At 39.3% G+C, this 25,981-nt stretch overlaps 1 protein-coding gene across 1 annotated transcript in view; it reads left to right on the forward strand.

Annotated features, from left to right (window-relative positions):
- The first annotated feature begins 207 nt into the window (after positions 1 to 207).
- ATP10B (ATPase phospholipid transporting 10B (putative)) overlaps positions 208 to 25,981 on the forward strand; it is a 48,243-nt gene continuing 22,469 nt past the window's right edge. The window contains exons 1-6 of the mRNA XM_041487981.1: positions 208 to 482; positions 1,821 to 2,015; positions 14,430 to 14,634; positions 18,221 to 18,306; positions 20,943 to 21,049; positions 24,664 to 24,795. Coding sequence (XP_041343915.1) covers positions 208 to 482; positions 1,821 to 2,015; positions 14,430 to 14,634; positions 18,221 to 18,306; positions 20,943 to 21,049; positions 24,664 to 24,795 — 1,000 coding nt within the window. The remainder of the gene's footprint in view (positions 483 to 1,820; positions 2,016 to 14,429; positions 14,635 to 18,220; positions 18,307 to 20,942; positions 21,050 to 24,663; positions 24,796 to 25,981) is intronic.

Below are 25,981 nucleotides of genomic sequence, written 5' to 3' on the forward strand. Positions count from 1 at the left end.
AATAGATTTTCTCATATTGAAGATTTTGTTGTGTCTTTTATTCTCTGCAGAAGTTCTAAGATCAAAGAACATGCACTGCACTGAGCAGGAGAATTGTCTTTGTGTTAAACCTCTGCTTGCAAACCATGAAGGGAGTTTTCTACCAGAGTGGAATTGGATTTCAGCACTTGTCCTGCGTTTGTCTTTCAGCCTGCCCTCCCTCTGCGAATGGCTTTGTCTGTGGACTCGGCTCGGTACCGCTGGCAGCGACGGGGAGCTCGCAGTCCCTCCCAGGCTCCCTCAGAATCAACACCACTGCTGCTTTCTGTCAGAGCCAAACCTAAACTCAGTCTAAACACGTGGAGGATTGTGCTGCCTGACAATGGGAGACAGTGGAAAGAGTGGAAACAATATTTTACATTTTATTCTAGAAACAGGATACAGACCACAAAGTACACGTGGTTCACTTTTTTGCCCCAAAATCTTCTGAGACAGTTTCACAGGTAAAAAAAAATTCATTCAGTGTAGGCACACACAGTTTGTGTGATTGGGACGGGGCTGGCCCAGCCCCATCCCCAGTGGCACAGCTGTGAGCAGCAGGTGAGCAGCACTGACAGCAATGAGCCATGGAGTGCCCAGGGGCACTGAGCCACCTCCAAAGGGAGCAGAGGGCACACAGGGGCAGGGCGTGAGCAGGAGGGGTAAAAGGCTGGGCTGAAGGACAAGAAGGGCAGATACATCTAAGTGATGTGATGGTACTCTGTATGGGCTGAAGCTTTCTGAAATTGTGTGGTGATATTCTGTGTATCGTGGCCATCTCAACTGCAACAATGCAATGATCCTTGAGATTCAAGAACTCTCTCTGAAACTGTGATATTCAGGTGTGCTGGAGAAGGGCTGCTTTTGTAGCTGCAACCATACTAAAACTTAGGTGATGATAATTTGTAACAAAATGGCACTCAGTTGGCGCTGAAATGGTGGATTAAACCAAGCAAGTGCTTAACCACTGCTGTGACTAGCTTTTTTAATTGAATGCTGCAACAGTTCTCTTTGTAAAAAAAAAAAAAAAAAATCAAGTTTTTATTTAAAAATCCTTCTGGTTTTGTGTTGCATAAACCTCTGGCTTTTAGAGTACAAAAGGAATTAATTGGATATGTTGAGACACCTATGAAATTCTGCTCAATTTTGATATATTTTTAATGTCACAAAGTGACTGTCTACAGATGTAGAAATATGTATGTGCAAGGTCAGGATTTTTTCCAAATGATAGTTTAAAATTAAGTAACACCCCCCTCCCCCAGCATAAAGAATCAAGTCAAAAAGATGCCCAGGGAACAATTATCACAATAAAGAGAAATGAAAGTTGTATACCCATCTCTAGCTTTGACATTTTTGTTCTGTACACTAGATTGGCCCATTCCTAACTTGGCTTACCATTTGCAGAATCTTTCACAGATCCCTGATGGAAACATTTCTATCAATTCATTGGTTAGTTTTTAAAGTTTTGTTTGTCTTTTGTTTAATTTTGTGCTTATTTTCAATACTGAATTGCTGAGGGGCTATTAAAGACCTTGGATATCCCACAGACAAATATTATTCCCAACATGTGAGAAACTGGAGCTAGCTATAATAATATGAAAATTACTTCATACTATTCACAGGCTCTTCTGAAGAAAAAATTTGCATCTTGGTTAAGCAGCTGATTAATTTGTTCTGGAGAAAGGAAAAAGAGGGTAGAGGATTGAAATCATTAATGTTCCTTTGACACAGAATGGGGGTTGTTCATTAAGGAAAGGATACATTCTAATTTCTGACTTTTCATTTATTTTATACCTTTTCAGGCTGGGTAATCTTTACTTTTTCTTTCTGGTGGTTCTGAACTGGTTCCCACAAGTGGAAGTCTTCCACAGGGAGATTACGATGCTGCCTCTGGTTGTGGTGCTGCTTGCCAGCATGATTAAGGATGCTATTGAAGACTACAGAAAATACCAGTATGATAAGACAATAAACTTCACTAAAACCAGGGTATATGACAAGTAAGTAAACAAAATCAATTATTTGTTTCCTTGCTTCTGTTGTGATATAAACTGCACATCTGATTTTACAGTAACTCCCTCACTGACCTTTCAGAATACTGTAAGTTTGGAAGAACCATTACAAAATACTTTTTCTACCTTTAAAAATACCTTATTTATCTCACTTAAATCATCTCAATATCACTGAGGCTTTGTTTCATGTCACAACAGTGTGTGCTGGTATATAGAGGTTTTCATTCCAAGTTTTCCAAGCAGCTTGTCAACATGCACAATATCCTCTCCTGATAGAAGAAGGATCTGGAGGATAAATGGAACTTACTCAAGTCTGGAACACAAAACTAGGGCTGCACAGAAAACTGGAACAATGTCTTTCAGATGTCTCACACTAAAACTAGTAATAGTTTTAATTAATGATCAACTACATTCAAGGTGAATCACATAGTAATAATCAGGAAATGAAAAATCAGGATGGAAAATCATATAATAATCAGGAAATGAAAAAGTTTTAGGACTTCCAGTAAGCAGAGAGATCAATACAAGCCAGCTTGGCTTTGGAGCTGGTGCAACACCTGGGGGAAGCTGTTTGCTCAGGACTGACTCAGAAGGAAGAAATAATTTCACTGCAATTCTTGTTGCAACATTTCGATTTCATCAGAGTTTCTTGTCCAAGTACTAACTTGAGGCTGCTTACCCTCTCACTACATCATGAAGCAAACAGGAGTTTTCATTTAAAATAAGTTTAAATATTTGTGTGCTTTCCTTTTTTCGTCTGCCCTTAAGCCCAAGCCACAGAGAAAAAAATTGCTATGGTTTACATACATGTCATTAGCTCTTCTGGAAATTGGCCCTCGTCTGTGCTGACGTATTTGTGTCAGAGGAAGAAGGATCAAAGGTGCCTAGGTGAGAGAGGAAGGTTTGGGGTCTGTTGGGGAGAAGAATCAGGCTGAGGGCCAATCCAGGTACATTGCATTTCACTTGCTTCTGTCCATGTCTGATTCCTCTGGCTACAAAATCTTAGGTTTACTTAGCTTGGGGGAATGGGGGTTGGTTGTTTGTTTAATAATAATCGATCTTATGGTCATGAAAACAAACAATAGATAGAGGAAATAAAAGAGAAATGCTCTCTGTACTGAGGCTCGTAGCAATCCTTTGTTGACATCTGGGACGCGGAGCTCTGCCCATTACCTTTGAGCTTCCTGGCAACTCCCAGGGTTATAAAGTGATTCTGAAACTCCTGGAGTGACCTGTGAGAATCGTGTGTGTGTTCTCAGCTTCGCCACTGCTCTGTGTTAAAGCAGAGACACTTCACACGAGCAGAGAAGGGAAATGGTCTGAACAGGGCCTCCAGGCATCTGCTGGCAGGAAGAACAAAACATTCAGGATGCTTTTGGCAGACGTGAGGTGCAGCTGCCCCAGCAGGATCTAGGGCCTGGTGCAGCTGAGTCAGGATGATCCCTGGCCCTGGCTACGTGGAGCTTGGAGTGGAGGAGGCAGCCCTGGGATTCAGACATCTCACCTCTTCTCTCCACCATTTGGGAGTTCATTTGGGCTGCTGAACTCTTCTGACTTCATTGGTTTTCAACTTGAAGCTACTTTTTGAAAGAAAAACAAGATGTCAAGGAAAATTACTCCAGGTTGCTTCTCTACAATGACATGGAAAAAACATTTTTTCAAGGAAACCTGCTGCCAGTGTGGTGCTCCAGACACGGAAATCCAAAATGAGGAGCTGGAGAAGAGAGGAAAAGTAAGGAAAAGAAAGAAGAAAAATGAAAATAAACGTGCGATCATCTCCAATTTGCCCTTTGAAAGCAAGAAAAGGAAGGAAAATCCAAACAGATACTATGACTCCAATGAAATTAAGACCACAAAATATACCATCTTAACTTTCCTCCCTAAAAATATCTATGAGCAGTTTCACCGCTTTGCCAATATTTATTTTGTGTTCATTGCACTGCTGAATTTTGTGCCAGTGGTGAATGCCTTCCAACCAGAGGTGTCTGTGATCCCAATTTGTGTTATAATGGCCATCACAGCCATTAAAGACGCTTGGGAGGACTTCCGGCGGTACAAATTAGACAAAGAAATCAATTATATGGGATGCTACATTTACAGCAGGTAAGCTTTGTATGGCTTCTGTTACCAAAAACATTGGGTCAAGATCTTTGATCACTGGTGAAGCTTTTTTGTTTAAAAAAAATTAATAAATAACTGCTGAAAAATCACAGTCATTAGATGAAATAGGGAAAAGTCATGGCCACTTTGTATCACTGGTATTTGTTCTCATACAGGAAAAGATTTATTTTTTTTAAGTATTGTTGTACTGGGAGTTAAGTTTGAATTTCATTGTATTGGTGTGTCTATCAGCCTCTTAGACATGCAGTGCCCTGAAAACAGGTGCTTAAAGAGCTACAGGCAGCTGAATTTCTAAGATATCTTCAAGAGGGTTTAATTCTACCAACCTAAGGTAACACAGAAATAGATCTGTCACAGGACTTGTTTACATTCTTAGATGCCAAGAAATCACTTCAAAACCTGGCCCTTTGAACTACATTTTATTTTATACTCTTTGTTATTAACTAGCTTTCAGTTATTTTTTCTTTCTTAGGTAGTATGTAAAATGAACCTGTAAAAACACAGTCTAGAAATGAAAGATAGTAATTTATGCCTCTGTTTAGTCACCTCTAAATGAATTAACTACACGTGTCTGTGCTCACTTCTTCAAAGTGCTTCATGACTTCGTGCTTTTAGGACAGTCAGAAGATTGGAAATTATGTTTTATTGTATCAAAACTGTTCTCTCAGCAAAGTAGCAAATTACTTCTCCCAGATAAAATATCACATCTGGGAGTCAGAAGTGCAAAACTTTCCATCTCCGTGAATGTGCCTGTCATCCCCAAAAATAATCAACAGTGCTTTACATTACATGTGCTTTCATGAGCAATATCTTGCAGAACTGTGGCTTTTATCACATGGGGCTGTCATTTCTCTTTGTTCCTCCTGAAGGTGTTTGTCAGATTTTTATTTTTATGTCCTGCTGGTTAAACAGGAAAGCAATAGGTTTGCTTGTTTAGGGGCTAAACTTAGGCCCACATATGATTTGTCATTTAAAAAAACCTGCACTCCTCTCCTTGCCAACTTTTTAATAAAAAGCTGGCATTTCACAGGTTTTTAAATATTGTGGATTTAAGATCTCTTCTGTGGTGAAGAATGTCAGTAATTGTAGCTCTTTGGGTAGGGTGGCAAACTGCCTTTTCTGCCTATCTTTGAAATTTCAATCTGGTTGAATGTTCTAGCTTTTCCAGTGTTGCATTTGCCTATGAGGCAATGGATTGTTTGTTAATACTTGTTAAAACCAGTACAGGACAGAATAAGTGGGGCAGTAGTAAGTGCTCATGAATAAATCTGCAGAGGGATCTTATTTATTTCCTCTTTACACATAGAAACCATTCCAGGTTAGATCTGAAAGCCTTTTACCATGAGAACATGAAGTAGGGAATACAGTAGAACTTGTTTTGTATAAGGGAAAAATATCCAACATGGAATTACGACATATATTCCAATCCAGATTCAAGATTGTTATACAGAAACACGAGACAGGGCTGCCTTAAAATTGGTTATTCCATCCCATAAAAAAGATTTTGATCTATGAATCAGTCTTGTCTAGGATCTTGTCTTTCACCAAAGTTTTATGGCCCAAAAAGGTGGTGTAAGGGAAAGGAAAATGTGAAGGCTTCAGACTGCAGCATTCATCCTGTCTGGAAAAATTGTGTGTAATAATAATTGCCATCAGATCAGTCACTACAGCTTATTATATTGTGAATAATTTCAATCAGGCTTCTCTGATGCTTTGGGAAGCTGATATTTCTTGTTCTTCCTGCTAGCTGCAAAGTCATGGAAGGGCACGATGTCTTCTAATTTTCTTCCATATGAATCATGAAAATAGGTAATTGTTTTAACATAGGTGAAAGTCTTTTTGGGACACTGCAAATTTTGTTAATCTTGTGGCAGCAAAAAGTTATTTCTAATAGAACAACTAATCTTCCATCCTAGATGAAATATTACTTCAATTTTAAGAGGTAATCTTGGAGTGTATGTTGTCTTTATTTCCGATTTTAATAAGGACTCTGGCACCTGTTCCAAAAGAAATACAAAGGCAAACCAAACTTTTCTAGATACTGAATGTTCTCCAAAGCTTTCTTGAAGACCAGGGGAAATGCAGTAAATTGCCCTCTTTCAACAGAGAGCAAGGAAAATTAAAATTAAATAGGCTGGCCTGTAAACATATTTATTCTAATTTTCTTTTCACAGAGATCAGCTGAAATGGGAACTCTAGTCTGCTGGTCAAATGAAAGAAAAGACACTTCCAGTAGTGTATTTAAAGAATGTACAATTGAAAAAATGAGAAACAATTAATAGGCACTAAAGTGTCCTGGGGAGATGCAATAACCCAGATGTTTGATTGAGGAGTTTGTACTTTTGGAACCAAAACTTTTTGATCATCCTCTGTAGACAATCTGCTGTGCTATTGGAATGAATCACACACCAAAAGGAGAGAACAAAAAATTGAATTGCAGATGGTACAGACCTATGTTTAAATGCCTGGTTTCTCATGGTGTTCTTTAAAATATACTTTGTCTACTTTAAAATTTTCCAAGCAAGGTGGACTTCCATTACTACAAAATGCCAAAGCATTTTCTATGATGCTATACTTTATTATCCCTCTTTAATTGCATTTAAATTTCTCAAGTCACCTGATTTCATGGAACCCTAATTAGTTAGACTCCATCCATAAAAGTTAATTATAATCTTCAAATATGTGTGATTTTTATCATGTTTGCTTTGCTTAACCCAGATGTGGGTGAGGCTCTGTAGTGACACAGGGTCCCCAGGCAGGTGCAAAGGAGAGCTGCTGTATTGCAAAAACCAGGCCTTTTTAAGCAGTTAGCCCATTATCAGTTACATAGTTTTAAAGCATAGCAAACATAATTCAACCATCCACCATACACCACGATGTGCACACACAATGGTTATATAACTTGTTTTCCTACCCCTAACTCAGCTGAGTCTCTTTCCCACAGTCCTTTTCTACTTAGCCCAAGTAGCAGGCCTGAGCCATGGTTTTACAAGGGTAACAAGGCTCTTATTTGTAAGGCTGTACCTATATGCAACACCCAAAGATATTTTAGTCAAGACTGGCACAGATTACTCTTTCATCTTTCTAGTCAGTCAGTCCCTCCAAACTTCCCATGGTTATTTTTCTCTAAACTTTCTTCAGTTTGCCATTAACTTACTAACAGGGGCCAGCACTGAATGTGGTACACAAACCTGAAAGTGAATGTCAATGCAATAGTTGCTAAAAGCTATTATATATATTCAATTCCCTTGAAGTTCTATAATGTTCAAGGAACTAATTGATATGGAATTATTATATAGTTTGGCTGTGATATACCCCAAGGGTAATATCAAGTTCTTTAAGTACTCCATAGCATTCAGACAGGTTTTTGCATCAATTTCACATTTTTGAAAGATTAAACCTATTTTTTCCTCAGTGTTTTAGTAGACACTAAGATACAAATGCAAGGGCTATGCACAGTTCAGTATGGCATAGCAGCAGCCACAAAAACATTAACATTATTTAAGCTATTCATATTTCTTAATTGTAAGAACCTAATTCAGATATCTGAGACAGTGACTCAGAGAAACCTTGTTTATGTGCCTTTAATCATCCTGTGGCCCTTTTGGAGAAGCAGGTAAGCCAACAGGCATCCTAAATGAGGTAGCCTGATTACTCTTTCCATAGAAAGTTCCTCTGTAATGCTTTCAGACCCTGTCATTTTCAGGTACTTCCTACAAGCATCAATCTCTTCCTCCTCTCTAAGTCCACTGATGCCTGTGGCACAAAAAGTTTAGGCTGGCCTTCACTCTGACTCTTTGTCTACTTAGGGTAAGTTTTTAGAACATTTAAAGATTTTTGTGTCAGCACTAACTCTGGTTAGCCCTGGAGCAGAGGTATAGAAAGAAGGAAAAAACAAAGTGCTCATAACTGTGGTGCATGAAATCAGAACTGCCAACAGCTGAAAAACTGCAAGTGGCTTAATCTGGTCCCACTGTTTTGAAAGAGAATTAAAATTTTTCAGTCAATTGAAGTATTGTGATTCTGTGCTGCAATTTTCTCTGACAGCAAAGGAGATTTGCTTGCCTTCAGGTGACCATACATACTTTATGGGAAGCTGGGCAGCAAAGGCTGTTCTTCTGTTTGAACCTCCTTCACCTGCTCTGTTCAGCTGGATTTCTGAACGGAGGATTGTTCCTCCTGTGGGTGCTCCCTCTCCCTGTGTGTGATAGTGCCAGGGATGCAGTGACCAACAGAGGTGTGGGGAATCTGGAGAAAAGCAGAGAAAAGGGACTGGGACATGCTGGAAAACAGGAACTGACCTACTGTCAAAACTCAGAGTTTAAAGAAAAACAATTTTTCTCTGGACTCAGAAATATCATATGCAACTCATTCAACCCGAGGTGAACCTGAAAGTTTGTAAAGTGGAAAGCAGGATGAGAGGAAAATTCCATTCTGACAAGGGCACAGTGAGCTGAAAGATTTAATGCCAACACTTAATTTAAAGTGTTGGTCAGCAGCACTGAGTTTTCACTTGTTAAAGAGCCTTTTCTTTCTGGTTTTTTATTTTTGTTTTCTGACAAATCATAATTTTAAACTAGAGCCTGCTGGAGGCTTTAGTGGGTTCATTTTATACACAAAAAAAAAGGGCTAAAGCCTGTGTCCCGTTCAAAACCTCACCACAGGCAACATTGCAGTCTGTTCTCTTGGGCATAGCAATATCAAGGCTCCAGTGGTACCTTCCTTGAACAGTGTAGGAGTCTCATCAGCTGGATGCTGAAGACCTCCAATAGATGAATTCCTGTGACAGCCACAAAGCATGTACTGGGATTAGTTGCAAGTTACCACCTCCCCTGCCTAATGTTGAACATGAGTGTTGTTCTCTGGCAGTGGGCATCCCCTGCTCTGCCATCCCTCTAGTTTTTGTCTGCTCTTCATGTACTGTGGAAATGTTGTACCTAGTTTAGCTGTGGATACCTGAATTAGCAGTGAGTTTGACTGAAGGCACAAACAGCACCTTTGGCTTGAGGCATTCTTCAGCCTTGCAGAGAGCTGAGAAAATGTCCTTAACCAACACAACTCAGGTGTGTTATGTCACCATGATACTGCTTGAAACCGGTGCTGCCAAAATCAGGAAGAAAATAAAACATTTTATGTGGGATATGATGATTGTGAGGAATTATGGGACAAGCTGAACTGACTAAATGCAAATGCAAACCAGCTCTCAGCTGGTCCAGGCAGCAGCACTTGAAAGTGGAAGAGCAGTGAGCTGCAATTGTTGTCAGTCAGGGTGCATTGCTGCAGGGAGGATCCTGGGTCCCTGTGGAAGAAAATCCATAAAATACATTACTAAAGTTACCACTGCTTCATGTATTGCTTGATCAGAGCTTTCTTCAAGATCTATTACCTGCCAAGACAATTAAAGCTGCTTCACAGAAAAGGTGCAATGGCTTAGCAGCAGGAGGTAATGACTAAACATTAAGACCAAATAAATAAGAATCTCTGGCTTTGGCTCAGAGACCTGCAAAATCATGGCCTTGTGGCACTAAGATTCAACCTAACTGTCTGAACTTTTAAAATACCATTAAAGCCTGGAGAGTGGCAGGTTTCTACCATGTGACCTCATGAGCTACATGGTCATATAAGGATGTGACTACCAAAAAAGCTGATGTAGGCTGTGCTTTCCAGAAATTTTGCAAGTTAATGAGAGCCCATAGAAACTAATGCTAATGATTAGGAGACATCAATTGAATCACCTTGAAATTATCTGTTCCTTCCAGCTGGTGCCAGGAAAAATTGTAAAAATAGTATTTTGTTCAAGACAGTAAAAAAATTTTTAAAATTCCTAAATACAAAAATCTACAGTTTACAAAATTAATCTAGTAAAGTCTAGGCAACATGCTGTTTACATCTGTTTTATTTTATTTCCTCAAAGGTGAGTTAAAATAAATCCAAAACCATCTATATGAACAAATAATATATTTATAAAATTCTGCTACTTACTTAAAGTTTGTGTAAGCTTCAATGAGCTTGTATCATTGAGAAAGTAAGTTACTTGTTATGCTGCTATAGGCAGTTTAAGCACATAAGGAAATAGGATTTGTTATTAGCATTGAGGAATTTGGAATGCCAATATGATACAAGTGCGTGCACTTTATTAGACTTCAGAAATATTCCAATCTAGTTGTTTTTAAAAGGTGCTTTTGCTGTCTTAACATAGTGTTCAAATCCTGAGAGTTTGGTGCTGTGGGGAAAGGCTGGGGCTGGGTACAGGACTGGGCACTGCCAAATGCCATCGTTGATGGGGATGGGATGGGATGGGATGGGATGGGATGGGATGGGATGGGATGGGATGGGATGGGATGGTGGCAGGAGCAGTGACAAACCCACACACACACCCTGGCACCTTCCCATGCCCAGGCAGCATCTGCAGCTCAGGAACATCATCAGCCAATTGTGCTGTACTCTGACCTATGGACAGTTTCCAGAATCAGTTCCTGTCTGACCTAGTGTCTTCCTTGAGTCCTAAATCTGCTCCTTTGTTGTCAGTTTTTTTGTTTTGTGGAAGTAGCTCCTAATGGTTAGGTCATGGACATGAAGCGATCTTTGAAAATATTTTGTGAGGGGTTTGCATATAAAAGCTGATACAATCTTTGTTAGCATAAAATTGTGCAAGATTTTTATCTGCAGAAATAGACTGTGAAGGATAAGCAGCTGTGTGATTCAACCTGTTTCCCATGGAGAACCAGGATCCCAGGATATTGGTGTTTTTCATAAAATAGGTGGTGCTTGAAGGAGGCCATTTTCAAATATAGCATTCTAGCAAACTTACACACAACAAAATAGAAATATGTAGGTTTCTCTAATGACAACACTGATATATTTTTCTATGTGCCATGACCTGGTGGCAATATAGTACAGAGCAAACAATATCTTTATTTTGAACTGCAAAGGATCCTGACATGGAGCTTGCAGTAATTCTAGGGAATAAGATTCACTGGACTAATTGGCTGATAAAATGTTTCTAGATGACAAAGATTTCTGAAGATCTTTGTCTAAGACAATCTAGGAGACACACATGTGGTGGAGTGCATGTGAAAAGTTACTTTTATTTAATTTTTTCTGTATAGCAGAAAAATAATTTTTATTTCCCTCCATCCACCAGGAATTTTGTTCCTGTTTTTGTTTGAAGTTTATCTTTATTGAATCCAAGAAAGTGAAATCAAATTGTTGACACAAAGTCAGTATTTTATTCAAGTTCCCCCATGATCTCCAACTGCAGCAGGACTTTTTTATGGTCCTTTTTTTCCCAGAAATGCCTTCATAAAATCTGTTTAGTTCAGCCCTTCTGTTCAGATTTGATGAGTTCAATAACAGTTCTGGCAGACATCATTTTGACTGTTCAAGGCCTCTTTTCATTGGCAGTATCCTCTGATGGGCATCATTGTGATACCTATGAGCAAGGGAACACTTTTTGAATGTGCTTTTGATAAATTGCCTGGTAAAAGAGAGCAGGGACTGAGGAACTTTCTTCTTACAACTTGTCTTCAGTGTGCCACAGCCCTGACACCACATGCTGTAAGAATCAAGTTTCCAGATTCCCACCTATTGAAAATCCCCACATCTGGTGATTTTTATTTTATTGGCTCAATACATTTGCCCTTTTTGTGTGTTTGTATATTTGTTGTCAGAGCGTCTTGGATTTATTAAGCTCCTCTGTATATTTAGCAACCAGAGCTTGTGCTGTTAACTTTCATCACTGAACAGAAAATGGGCAGTGTTCCCAGTTACAGGGATTGCTGAAAGGAAACTGCTTCATCTGAAAAATCTTGTTAGACAACTAGGACAGTGCTGCCATGGGGTGCACCAGTTTCATCGTGAAGTACTTCTCTTCCTTTCATCCACTGGCAATTCCCTACAAAGTTGTAGAAAAGCTTTGTACTATTTTTAATATTTTAAATTATTCATCTTATAATCAAAATTTTAATCTTACATGTTCAGATGCAGAGTTTTCTTCAGGAGCAGAAAATGTGTATTCTTTGAATACTCCTTGGGATAGAGTGACAGTTCACCCGAATGCAGGTTTGGGATTCTAGCAATCCCTGAACTGTAGTCCCTGTGCCTAGTAAGGCTTTTCCTCTGATCTGAAAGAGGTCATTTGGCTTTTCTGACTCACTGTCTCCTCTGTAATTAGTGACTGGGTAGAACCCTGAAGCTTTACTTGTAACGTAGGTTTTATAGGGAGCTATTGAAAAAAAAATTACAAATCCATTATTTCTGTGGATTATTTGGGCTAATCTGGTTTCTTTCAGCTGATGTAGAAAGCAGCCAGCTAGACAAGGCTCTTCTATAGCATTTTATGAGTGGACAAAATCAGAAATATGCTCTGTAAACTTCTGAATTGTGCAAGAGTTGACGCACAGAGAGGTAGGATTACCATGGAGAAGCCACAGTAAACACTGTATGCAAACTATAAATGGCATTCAAATGTCTAGGATGGCAAGACAAGACATCTACTTCCTCTAAACTGATCTTGTACTCTTTCTTTCATGTTTTAAACAAGCAAATTAAAAAGTCCTATTCAGACCTTCAGAAGAAGGTGTTTGGCATAGAAAGGATTGGTACTTACATAGTTGATGTGTTATATTAACTTAGTATCTGCTTTGTAGAGGATTAAATACTCAGCATACACTTGCTAAAATACTTTGCAAATAGAAATTTAACTAGATTTTTTTTAAATGCATAGCAGCATCTAATTAACTTACAACAAACCTCTGTTCTTCTCTATGGTCTTTTATGTCTGTTGTTGAGCAAAAGAAAAAGGACATGCAGGTAAGCAGAATCAGACAAAATAAGAAGAATAAAAAATTCAAGAAAGAAAAATTAATGTAAGATGAAAAAATATTGCTACAACCCCATCATTTAGTAAGTGCTTCATAAGCAGCAGTAAAGGGATTCAAATGATCAGGTTGGGGGGTTCTGTTTTCTAATGAAAGTCAGTACCACTGGGAAATGGACAGAATTTAACTTCTTGCATAACCTGCACAGGTAACTGCTTGTTGTTGTTTTGTGGATAAGGGCACAAGCCAAGTGTGAGGGTTTGCCTGGCAGCGTTGTGGCTGGCTCTGCTCTGCAGCAAGCCAGGAAAGTGGGTTATCAGGAAATAGCCCTTGGCCTGGCAGTGAGGCAGTGCTTGGATGTGTGCTTTGAACCGGAGCAAAACACTTTATCTCTCCCATCACTGCTCCCCTTCTCATGTCACAAACACTTCAATGAAAGATAGTATTCTCCATCCAGTAGATGAGGATGATTAAAAACTTAACCAAAAATGAGACACTGAGTCATTACAAAAGGGCTTTAATTGTCTATCTGGTAAAGTATCATGAGCATTTTCCCTTGCACAGAGCAAGGCATAAGATGATTCAGTTATTCATCCTGAAAAAATAATTTCCTCTCAAGGAGTTAGAACCAAGCCATTGTTGCAGTGCATTTTTTTCCCATTAACTAATTTTAAAGCTTATTGTGTTGTTTCTGGTCTGCTTAGAAGGTTAAGAGCAGTTGAAGGATTAAGTACTAAAAATGCAATGTCAAAAAAAGTCTGCTATTTGCTGAACTTAGTTTGTTGATGAAATAGTCATTTCTTTTCCTTGAACCCTATAGGCTCTTTTTTTTTAATTTTTTTGTTAATTTATAAGCTCTTTGTTTCTTATTTAACTTTTCAATTAAATTTGGGCTCTGGTTGTTTGGTTATTTTTTGGGGTTTTTTTTGCTTAATACTAAGGGACCATTTGTCAGCTCTTCCACCTTTTGAAGTCATTTCTCTGCACTAAACTAAAAATTTGTAACTACCTCTTGAGAGTTACAAACTGGAAAGACCTGAAGCAAGTGTGGCTGAGGTATCAGTTTGCTTCTTTCAGAAGCTATATGCTGTTGTTGGAAAGTGTCTAGGAAACAGTCACAGTCAAAAACAATAATCTAAATTTCTTCAATAAGATACTCAGAAATACCTCTGTAGGTCTGAACTGCCTGCCATACTTTGTGCAGATTATAGGACTAGTGCTGGAATGGAAGAGAACTGCTGTAAATGCTTTATTCCGTGTAAAGATTTAGTTTGAATGTGACATATGGTGAAGTGGTGCTGTGGAAGTGTCTGAATCATTAATTTCTGGCTTCTGTGCTGTGTCCTTTAAGAAAAGGTCAGTGTGCCCCCATGCCCTATTTTGTCTTTTTGAAGCCCCACAACCCAGCAGTCCTGCCTGCCTAATGTCACTCATCACCCACGACACGCTTTTAATGCAACAGGGAGGAACATGCTTACGTGGAGAAGTGCTGGAAGGATGTCAGAGTGGGGGACTTTGTGCAGCTGCAGTGTAATGAGATCGTCCCAGCAGACATCCTGCTGCTCTACTCCTCTGACCAGAACGGGATCTGCCACCTGGAAACCGCCAACCTCGACGGGGAGACCAACCTCAAGCAGCGCCGCGTCGTGATGGGCTTCAGCAGCCAGGTCAGTCTGGGAAATGCAGCCCACAAACAGGCACATTTGTCCCCAGCTGTGGCCACTGTGCCACAGCAAAGCCACTGCCACGAGGGATTTATTTCTGCATGGCAACTGGAAGAAAGCTCGTCCCCTAATGCAGCATCCGTGGGTTTCCTTATGGACTCTGTGTCTGCGTTGTCCTGACACACCACACTCACTGCATGGGCAGGTGGAGGTGTGAGAGCTCAGCTGGGAGCTGCTCTAAGGCACTCTGGGCTGGCAGTTTAATAGGAACTCAAGGTAAATTTAATTTTTTTTTTTAAGTTAAATGTTTGACATCAATTTGTAATTCAGTTTGAATTCTTAAAATCACCATTTCTTTTTCATAGGCAGTATCGTTTCCTTTTTACCTTTTTCCTTTATTTTAGTGCTATGTTCACATGGCTGGTATTGGATAAACCTGAAGTAAACTAGAAAATATGACTTAGGGAGAGTTGTTACATTTTCAAGTATCTTTAAACACACAGCAGGGCAGTTTTTCAAATAACCCAGAACAAGTTTAAGGAGTGGTAGCACATGCAGAGGAAAACTTTGTTCCATTGGAATCACTCCAGCAGACAGGAAATAAACTTTACAGATAATTCTAGGAATTGCATTAATTTATTTAGCAATTAGTACCAGTACCACTAGGAAGATCTTTTGAGGTTACTGGTGTTTGGGACACAGCTGCCAGGGAGCAACCAGACATTAAATAAAAGTACATTTCCATGGTCAATTGAGATCAGGTGCTGTACTCGTGTTATTTGCTTGTTGTTCAAAAGGAAATCACTTTTCAAAGACAATTAAGGCCTTTCTCATATTGTGGCATAGCACAGGCCTTTTCCAGTGCCTTCCAGTGACAGTTAGGGAGAGGTTTTGTTCCTGAGACACACTGGAAATTTTAATATGTAAAGATTTAGCAGAAAGACAGTAATCTGGTTACTTAACATTTTTTAAATGTTGCATTTTTGTCATGTAGTTCTAATTCACATGTTAGGTTTTCTATTTTTCCTTTTAGAGGAGAACAGGGTGCTCTACCATTACACAAACTGCAAACTTTTGCCTCAGTTGTTTGTAATGTGTGGAAGTCTTCCATTATATCACAAAATAGCCCCATGCCAAATTATGCCCCAGGTGATATTCATGGTGATTTTGCCTAGACTTTGAGTTGTTACTGAGATAAGCTGTATGCCTAGGAATGTCTATACTTAAGAACTCCTGTTATATTAACAGAGTGGGATGCAATTCTGGCCATGGTGGCAGCCAGTGCTCAGGAAGGCCAGAGCTGACAAACTTCCTGTATCACCCTGCTCTTGTGGTGTGTTTGTGTAAACAGTGTGCTGGATGAAAACCCCAGTAGTATCACACTGCAGGTTTTAGTGTGCCAGCTTCTTCCTTGTTCTTTGAGCTTTGCTTAGTCCTGTGATTTATGAACTGCGTAAAACCCCTCGGATGTAATTCTGCCTATAAAGTGACTCTTTAAGCAGGGAGGAAATAAATACATATTAGTTAGTTCTTCAGTTGGGTTAGAACTAACTGGGGTTAGTTCTTCAGTTTAGGATGCAAGAAAGGTGGAGAAAGACTACTTACAAGAGCATGGAGGGACAGGACAAGGGGGAATGGCTTCAAGCTGACAGCAAGTGGGTTTAGATGAGATATTAGGAAGAAATTCTTCCTTTTGACGGGTGAAGCCCTGGAACAGGTTGTCCAGAGAATTTTTGCATTTCCCATCACTGGAAGTGTCCAAGGCTAGGTTAAATTGGGCTCTGAATCAACCTGGTCTAGTGGAAGGTGTCCCTGCCCATGGGATGATCTTTAAAGTCCCTTCCAAAGCCCTTACCATTCTGTGATTCTATGATATGCTTCGGAATATTGAATACAACTCTCTGTAAAAGACTGGGAGAAAGGATTATAATGTTTTTCCTTTTATGACATTTTCTAACTTGAATAATCAAACATTCTTGTCATCAAAAGAGAAAAAAATTTGAGACAAGAAACATTCTTCTGTACCCCTTTCTATCTAGAAGCCTACTAGTTTTCTTTTTTTAGCAATTAAAATGCCAGGTTTCTTTTGTATCTTCCTGTTCTCCTGTTGTACAAATACTTCTAGCAAAACAGAATATGAACTGATTTTCCTATTGAGTTTACAGAGTTGAACAAGATTCAGCACAGTTGAAAATTCTCTCTTAATAGACATTTTAAAAATACTCAGCCAGATGGGTCAGAAGGTATACAAAATGCCCTTATATTCCTGAACTTTTTATATTTCCTCCAACAATTTTTTATCATATTCTCTATTTTTTTTGTACTTATATATATCTATATAGTAAAAAAAAGGAATATATGTATCATTTATGAAAAAAAGAATCAGAGAGAAAATAATGTAAAAATTAAAGCACAATGCTTGCTTTAGAAAAAGGTAGGGAGACCCAGTAGCAGATTTGATTTCCAGCTTTCCCAATGGAGGATTTTGTATTAAGTGAGCTTCAGTTCTTTCAAAATGCTGTGCACAGCAATAATTATTATCTTTCACATTTCTCACATCTCATTTTTATTACATTTTCTTAATCAAATATCAAAGTTCTGTGTATTTTTCAGTTAAGACTAAATCACCACTTATGGCAGGCAAGTACCTCTCACTCTGCTTTCTGGACTGCTTCATGCAGTCCAAGCCCCAGGCTGTTCCCCTGAACACTGGGGAGCTCAAGTAAAACCCTGTGCCTCAGTTAACTCCAAACTGAGTGAGCACTTAGCCTGAAAAGCTTTGTGTCATTTTGTCTCTCCCAGCAGTGTGGGTTTATTCTACTGCCTTCCCTCTTCTGGATTTGTTCATCCATTTTATGGTTGGGTGGTCGGGGTTTTATGCTGTTAGTCTTGCTTTTAGTTTTCTTTGATTATGATACATTCATTCAAATGTGTGTTCTCTTTACGATTATACCATCGTGGATATACATAATCAAAAATCCTGTTAAATCCTGAAATTATTTTCATTTGAGCTTGTTCTTGGTTGACCACTGTTTTTCTTTTATAAGTAATCTGAATATTTCACAGGACCACAGAATCCCAGAATGGTTTGGGCTGGAAGGAACCTTAAATTTCATTTTTTTCTAACCCCCACCATGGGCAGGGACACCTTCCGCTATCCCAGGTTGCTCAGAGCCCCATCCAGCCTGGCCTCAAACACTCCCAGAGATGGGACAGCCACAGCCCTGGGAAACCTGTGCCAGGGCCTCTCCACCTTCACAGGGAAGAATTTCTTCCTAATATTTAATCTAAATCTACTATCTTTGTTATATTCACTTAAAATGAAGTGTTTCCACTAATAGGCATCTGTGATATCTTGTTTAATACACAGCATTTTCTTCACTTAATTTAACCAGTTGTTAATCCAAGAGAAGGAAATACTCAGCCCTTCTGAAGCTTTTCTTCAGGCTGAATGAGTTAAAATGTCTTTGTCTCTCTTTCTAGGGCAAGTGCTCCAGCCCTGGTGGTCTAAATTAAGTTTCTCTTATTGTTTAACTTTTCAAATACTCATTGGATTTGACACTCATTCTCAGTGTGTTTTCTCTTGTAGGATACTGTGTTTGAACCGGAATTTTTCCAAAACACCATCATCTGTGAAATGCCAAACAACGATCTCAATAAATTCAAAGGTTATATGTAAGTACTTGTTATCCATAAATACATTTTGGATCTATACTTTGATATTCCTCTTGGAGGAATTGGATGGAAGGAACATATTTTGAGGAAATTGATGGTTGTCACTATTATCTATTCCCAGATTCAGAAGTCAATAAAAAAGGTAGACTTGGACTCTGTTTTGTGGCAAGGTAGAACCAAGGCTTGGCATTACATTTACAGTTGTTTCCTGCAAACTATTTTCACAGAGATTCAGCTCTCTTCCAAACTTAGACATAAGCTTATTTACATTTGACCTGTTGATTAGACTAAACTAGATTTTAGATAAATCTTTCCACTTGTTTAAAGGTATCCAGCTGCATGGCTCTAGGTTTCTTCACTTTTACAGCTACAGGGAAAGGTGTCCAAGTTCTAATAAACAATCCAGTTTCTTCTTATTAGAAAGGTAGAAAAAGCAAACCTGCATGCAAAATGCTATTGAACTGATGCACTGGACTAGTATTAAAAGGTAGGGTAGGTTTCTTTTTTGTCTTTTTTCATTAAATAATTTTGGCACAGGCATAACAGCAAATCCAGCAGATTTAGCCCCATTTATGAATTATAAGGTAAATTTCTATGTCATGGCTCATGTCTTAAAATTCTCTTACCCTCCAACAGAGAGCAGCCTTTCCCAAGGCTCTCTTCAGAGCAGTCATCAGTCCATTCTTATTCACACACCACAGCAGAGAATTGTCCAAAATACCTACCCAGACCAAATGCCCCATTGTTATGCAGAAAATTGAACTGCGTGAATGTGCCAGCATCCTCATCCATGCCCCAGCTTTGCTAAGTTTACCAGTAGCTAAACTAGAATTTAATGGCTCTGCAAGAAGCAGTGAGAGTGCTGTACCTGGAGGAGCTGCAATGGCTGGGGCTCTGACAGAGTGAAGCAGGGATTATCTCCCATTAGCACTGACCATACCTAATCTGGTTTTGGGGCTGTGCTCTGTAAGAATGGTGCCTCTGATAGCAATGCCTTTTCTCCTCTGCTGCAATATCTTACAAGGGAAAAAGAGGTCGAGTTTGTATTGATTGCTGGCTGTGGCTTTTGGCTCCAGGGAGCACTGGGTATAATCTAAATTGAAGCAATCCCTCCAATTAGCAGAGAGCACTGAGATTATAGAAATGTAGGAGATGTGTCAAACAAAGAAAACACACACAAATACACACCCTTAGGACTCAGGGCTGGCTTCAAAATATTCAACTCTCCACTGAAAGTCTGTAACAGAAATCTCTTTGGTGAAAGCCTATTATCTCTCTCACTTGATGGAATATGGAATTAGCTGCCTTTCTCTCCCCTCTTCAGGAACAGAAGAGAGCATTTGCTGGGTAAAATTACTTGCTAAGAGTTAGTGGAGTTGCTGTCTTTAGTCTGCTGAGATTTGAGCTATTTTGTAAACACAAATTATTTGGAGCGGGCTACATTTTTGTCCATGAACCCTTAATAAATTATTGAGGCTCTATTGCCTTGCTATAAAATAGCAGGAGTACTCTCTGATAAAAATGATAAGAAATAACTTAGTGGCATCTATCTGACATGTCTGATCACAGAAAATTCTGTTCAAGGGGATGCAAGAAGGCTTCCATTAAATGAGTTCCCCAAGGAGGAATTTAGATTCCAAGAGAAACAGATTTCTGGCATTATGTTTTTACAATTCCACCAGCTGTAGGTTGTTGACACCTACACCTTTTCCCTTGTCTAGTTTAAGTTGTGTAATCATGTGCAGCTGCACTTAGACATTGGACTTTACTTAGCTCTAATATAACACCTAGCCTTGCCCTTCATTTGAGAGATGAGACTATTTACTGGTAAATGAAACACAAAATACTAAATAGAAAGTAGAGAGAGAGAGTGATTATTCTAGGAAAAAAAAAGATCTTTTCCCACCCTGACCTTTACATAACAAAACAAGACAAAGCATCAAAACAGAAGCTCTCAGCTTTGGTAAAGATCTCAGGAGGAACCTGCCAGCATAAAATAAAAGCTGTGTGTAGGGGTAGGTGTGTGCCATTAATGTTCAGAGGCAAGAAACAAATTGCCTGCCTGATGGAGCACTAACATTATGGTTTTCACCAGTTTGTTCTGCAAGCAGAAGGACCTGGTCTGTGGTGGGGCACCTTTGGCCAGGATGAAAAGTCTTCTGTCCAGGATGAGATGAGGAAGAGCTCCTCAGCCCGAAGGCTGCTTCAGTGAACTGAGATTCACAGAGACCTTTGGTGGCTGATGGAGTCACAGGGGCTCTTGCAGGATGTAGATTATTCATCTGAACCTCTGCTCATCTTTCTGAAATAAATTTGTCTGTAAGAAGTTGCAAAATTGCTCTTGTTTTCTTCCATAAGATAGTGAATCTGCCAGATAAGTTTCCAAGTGAAAGCCAAACTTGCTTTGTATTGGCATCATGACACACACTGTGCAAGTGGTCTTTAAAAGAAAGACTTGGACTTCTCTGTAACTTTTTTGCTGGGAAAGTTTCCTTGAAACTGAGGGAAATAAAAGCTAAACAGGGCCTACAAAATTACTTTATTTCAACTTGAAATAGACATGCATATGAAAATTTTCTTTAACACTCCATTAGAACAGAAAAATTAATTGCTCTATTTGATTATATTTCTTCTAGGGAACAGCCAAACCATGAACAGGTAGGTCTCAACATTGAAAACCTCTTGCTTCGTGGATGTACAATCAGAAATACTGAGGCTGCAGTAGGAATCGTTATCTATGCAGGTAAGACATATTTTCTATTTAGGTAAACTGAGAATTTTTCTGTAAATATCCTTAAAAAAATAAGTATAGTCTAATATTGCAACATAATTTGACATTTTGTTTTAAAAACTGGAAATGCACAGAAAAAGTATATAACTTTTTTTTTTAATGAAGGTATTACTCATCCATCTCCAAATCCAGCAAGTCTTGCACTGGGTCTTTGGCAAGTGACAGCATCCTTGTGCATGTCAAATATCTTGTAAAAATATCCAGACAAGTAAAAAATTGCTCAGGTGTATTTAAGCCTCAGCTCTTGCTATATTACTAATTCCATCTGTCATAAAATCTACACAGCTGCCCTAAGGGAGGTCTCACTGGCTCCTCAGGGTAGAAATTGGAGCAGCTAAAGAGCTAATTAGAAAAAAAAAAAAAAAGTCAGCTGTGAATTTCATTCATGCCTTCAATCTGTGGCAGTGCCAGCATGCAGGAGGCAGTGAGGCAGCAGCTGGAGGTGACAGAAAAGGCAGCAGCAGCACAGGTTTGTGCTGACACAGACAGAGTCTGGCTGTGCAGCCATGAACTTCACACAGGAGACACATGGACAAAGAGAGACTCTTGGTGCCCAGATCAAATGCAGCAGTGCCAGGTTCAGCAGTGGGTCAATTAATCTGTTTCTCAGCATCTTTTACCTTTGGAATGTTAGCACTGCTTTTATTCAGTGAGCATTATTTATCATTGGTTTTGCCAGCTGTGTCCTCTTCTGCATCAGATAGAGTGTATCAGCTACCCTCTTCTTTGCAGATTCAGTAAAAGTCAATTCAAACACAACAATTAATCCCATTAGCTATCATTATCTTTCCAGTAGAGTTATATTAACTGTTTTATGTCTAATCAGCAGCAAGGGGTTCAGAGTTGAGTCACCTAAGAGAAAAGAGAAGTCACACTTTTACAAGAGTCATTTAGCTTAGATTCATCTCCACAGCCTGGCACAATTTTCCTGACAACAGACTGTCTATTTCACTGCTGCACAACTGGACTCTGATGTCTGCAGCTCCCATATGTTTGTTTCCAAGGCAGCTTTGCCTTTGCAGGTCTCTCACTGTGTGTCTCTGTGAACACCACATGCAAGGGTGGTGCCCGCCGGGCAGAGGAGATCCAGAGCCAACCTCTGCAATCTTTTTTTCTAAGCAGCTACTGTATAAAAATCTCAGTAGGGATCATTCCTGATATAATTGGAGTAATTTATATTCCTTTCTCCTGTTGCAGTTCCTCATTTTCTTCTGTTTAGCTCAGATTTCCCAGTGTGTTCCCTTGACCACCAGCACAGATCCTAATGTGGATCTCCTTTTATGTTGCTTAAGCTGCCAGTAGAAAAGATTGGAGTTTTAAAGTTATTCCCAAGACATGGTGGTTTTCATATGAGTAGGTCTTCAAATCAATTTCCAACTGAGTTCTTATTGTTAATGTCAGCATGAAAGTTTTTTGGTTTTTTTTTCCTAAAATTAGACTGGCTTCAGTTAGTATCATCTTCATTTCTAGGGTTCTTTGACATTGATTATACTCTAGCTTTTAATCATGGTCTGTGACCTTTTCTGAACAATCAAGATCAGTCACATTATAAGATGGCACACTTTCCATTTTTATGACTCTATTACTCCTCAAATTTTCTTTCTAATGGAAGCCTTTGTGGGGAGTGCAGCCATCACTCAGTGCCACTGCTTGGGCTGTGCACTTCTCGTCTGACCCCAGGACAGTTGTACTTTTCATGGCTCCCCAATTTCTACACAAAGCAATAGCACTAAAACACAAAAACCTCATTACAGAGTGACAGCCAATGTAGTTTTCTCATTCTGATTGGGACTGCAGTAAGAATTATATGCTTTTCATACACTAAAGTACCAGAAAGAAGTTTTAGATTATCCCATCATCTTCTAGAAATAGAGAGCCCATCAGCATCTGGAAATAGACATCTATCTAGAGAAATAAAGAAATTGGGGTGGTAGCTGAGGTGCTGTGCTTCACAGCATAGGAAAGGGTGAGGATTAGAGGAGAACAAAGCAGTTTATTTCTCATATTTCTGATTTTCTCTTCCTTACAAGGTGATAGCTGTGTTACAGAAGTGTCCTTTTTCTGATGATCACCTGAAGTGGAAAGGAATGGCAGAACTGATATTTGGAAATAAGCTCATCATGATTTCTTCCTGAAATAAATCCATCAACACTTCCTTGAGGGTTTTCTGGGAGGGATTAGAAGGCTTTGGATTTGTTTAATTTCAATACAAATCATTCCACTACGCCTGACATAAAAGAAAAGTGAGGAATAAGATTCCCAGAGCTGCTGGAGGAACAGAAATTCAAGCAGCAGCGCTCTCCCCTTCAGTGTAGCTTGGTGGTTAAGAGATTTTGCTCACCAAAGAAAAGGCTTAGGCTTTTTTCTGAGTTCTGCCTGTATGGGAGTGAACACACATCTCCTGCTTCACAGCCTGTACACTGGATACCTGCCTAAGTGGAACAAGAGGGTTTGTGCTTATGTGTGAGGTGGAAGGGCAGGAGCAGGGGTACTACAAACTGGTCCCACTGACACAGCTCCAGGTTGTGTACATCATTACATATTCATTGGAATAGTAAGCCAGGAGCCCCAGCTCTTGAGTGAATGTCCTGAACATAAGGCTGGAGACTAATTTTCTCTCTAGCTCTCTTCTTAATTAATAACTGCTGATGTAAACCTGGAATGAATCCAGCAGGTGTGATTGAACTGCACCTAACTCCCAGTTTTTGGGTTAAATCACTTCCCTAGAGAAAGCTAAAAGCCAGCTTGGAAAACAGTCCTTGTCACACACATCATGCACGTACAAATGAAAACTAAATACGAGCCTGCAGGGTCTGTACTTTCAGGGAAAAGGACTGCAGAAATAAACGTAAAAGATACAAATCAATGTAACAACAGATGGTGTCCAGATATCCCAGTTGTGGAGCCACAGTTTAGATAACATTAATAGAATTGAAAAAGTAATTTCTGCTTCTTGACTACTTGCAGCGCTCTTTTTTTTTTCATTATTATTATAGCAGCTCACTTCTATCTCACTAAGTTTAAGGATTGGGGATTTTTTTATTTCTCATATGACTGCTTTGTCAGCACTTTACAATCAAATTGTGAAAAGCTAAATATTATTGTTTTTCACTGGCTTGTTGAATTTTATTTAATATGCAAAATGTATCTAGTGGTTTTGAATTGCTGCTCAAAAATATTCAAATGCAGTTTTCAGGAATCTTTATAGCACCTAAATAATTTGTTCATAAAATGCAAAAATAAAATACTATCGTTCATTTTCTTGTTCTTCTCATGGATATTTGGCTTTTGATGGTTTATATAAACCTTATGATCCTACTTAATCTGCTGTCATTGGGACAGAAAAATGTATATGACAGCTGAAACCTGTGATATAATGGAGGTTTTTGGTAAACTTCAAGATTTAGACTCTGATGTAGTCAGTCAAATAGGAAGATGGACAAGGAAAGTTCTGAATGTCAACATTAGTCATCCTGCTCTCAACTGGGGAGAGAATACTTTTTAAAAAACCAAACAAAAATACAACATATTCCATAAACAGGATAATATTCATTTGTGTTTTGAAGGTCATGAGACAAAGGCCATGCTGAACAACAGCGGTCCTCGTTACAAGCGCAGCAGGATAGAGCAGAGGATGAACATGGATATTTTCCTATGTGTGGGACTCCTGTTTGTGATGTGCCTTGTTGGAGCTGTAGGTATGAAGCACTGACAAAAATCTATTTCCCCAATGGTGATGAAAATTGATGATGTAGATGTGAGTGAGATCTACAGGTGAATAATGCTCTTGGAGTCTTTAGACTCCTTGGTCTTTCCAATAGGTGAGTTAAGATGGCAAATCTAAGCAATTCAGGTGAAGAAAACATGGCTATAAATGTTTCAGACAAGATTCATCCCCAGCATGGTATCATACATGTAAAGCAAGAGAAAGGCATCCTGTGAGTGCATTGCAGGAATGGATATTTGTCAGCTGAGATCTTCCTTCCTTCCCGAGTGCTTCCTGAGGGGGAGTTTGTTCCTTGTGCACAGCAGCAAAAGTAAAATGATTTTGCTTTACTTTCATTTCAGTTGTGTCTTCCTCTAATATGTTTGGGAGTGGTATTAAACAGAGACACACAATTTAGAACCCATGAGCTGCTCATAACTATTTCATTCAGTTTGCATCCTCCACTGCTTCCTTCCTTCTCAAAAGCCCCTTTACATCAGGCTGTGAAATTGAGTAATTGCTTATGTTGGAATAGCCTGCATTTTTCTGGGGTACTTGCAGGTGAGCATGTGTGAATTTATTAACTGGTGTTTGTTAAATGACTGGATTGGTAATCTCAAAAATATCTTCACAGCATGTAAGCACCTGCTTGCCTTCCAGCTCTGGTGGCAATCTGTCCCAGGCAGGCCAGAATTAATAGGATCTCATAATTCAGAGCAAAGGACCAAATTTTAAGTTTACAGACTTTTGAATGGGACAATGCTTTAAGGAGATAGCAGGGGCTCCCACAAACCCCTTTTTCTTTTAATGGATTTTGTTTCAGTGCCAATTTACTCAGTGCTGCTGCTCTGATTAAGCAGCAGTCAACTCAAGTTTTCCTGTGCCTGCCCTGGAGGCAGGTGGGGTGGCACCAGTCAGTCATCAGGCATGATACCACGGGAAGTAAGGACCATCCAAAACAGATGAACAACTGAACTGACTTGATCACTTCTTTACTATTACTGCTTCGTGTTGCAGTGGGACTTTTCGCACCAAAAGTTCCACAACTGTGCTCTGTGTGAGGGAGAGATTTTATTTTCCTTGTTCCCTAGCTGCTGTCATGTGAATTTAGAGACTTGCCTTTTCTGGTGTGTAGGGGCTCTTGGGTAATGAATTCCTTCAATTTAAGGTTAAAAGAA

The sequence above is a fragment of the Pyrgilauda ruficollis genome, unplaced genomic scaffold (genome assembly GCF_017590135.1).
Source record: "Pyrgilauda ruficollis isolate IOZ18807 unplaced genomic scaffold, ASM1759013v1 scaffold86, whole genome shotgun sequence".
Classification (NCBI taxonomy): Eukaryota; Metazoa; Chordata; class Aves; order Passeriformes; family Passeridae; genus Pyrgilauda; species Pyrgilauda ruficollis.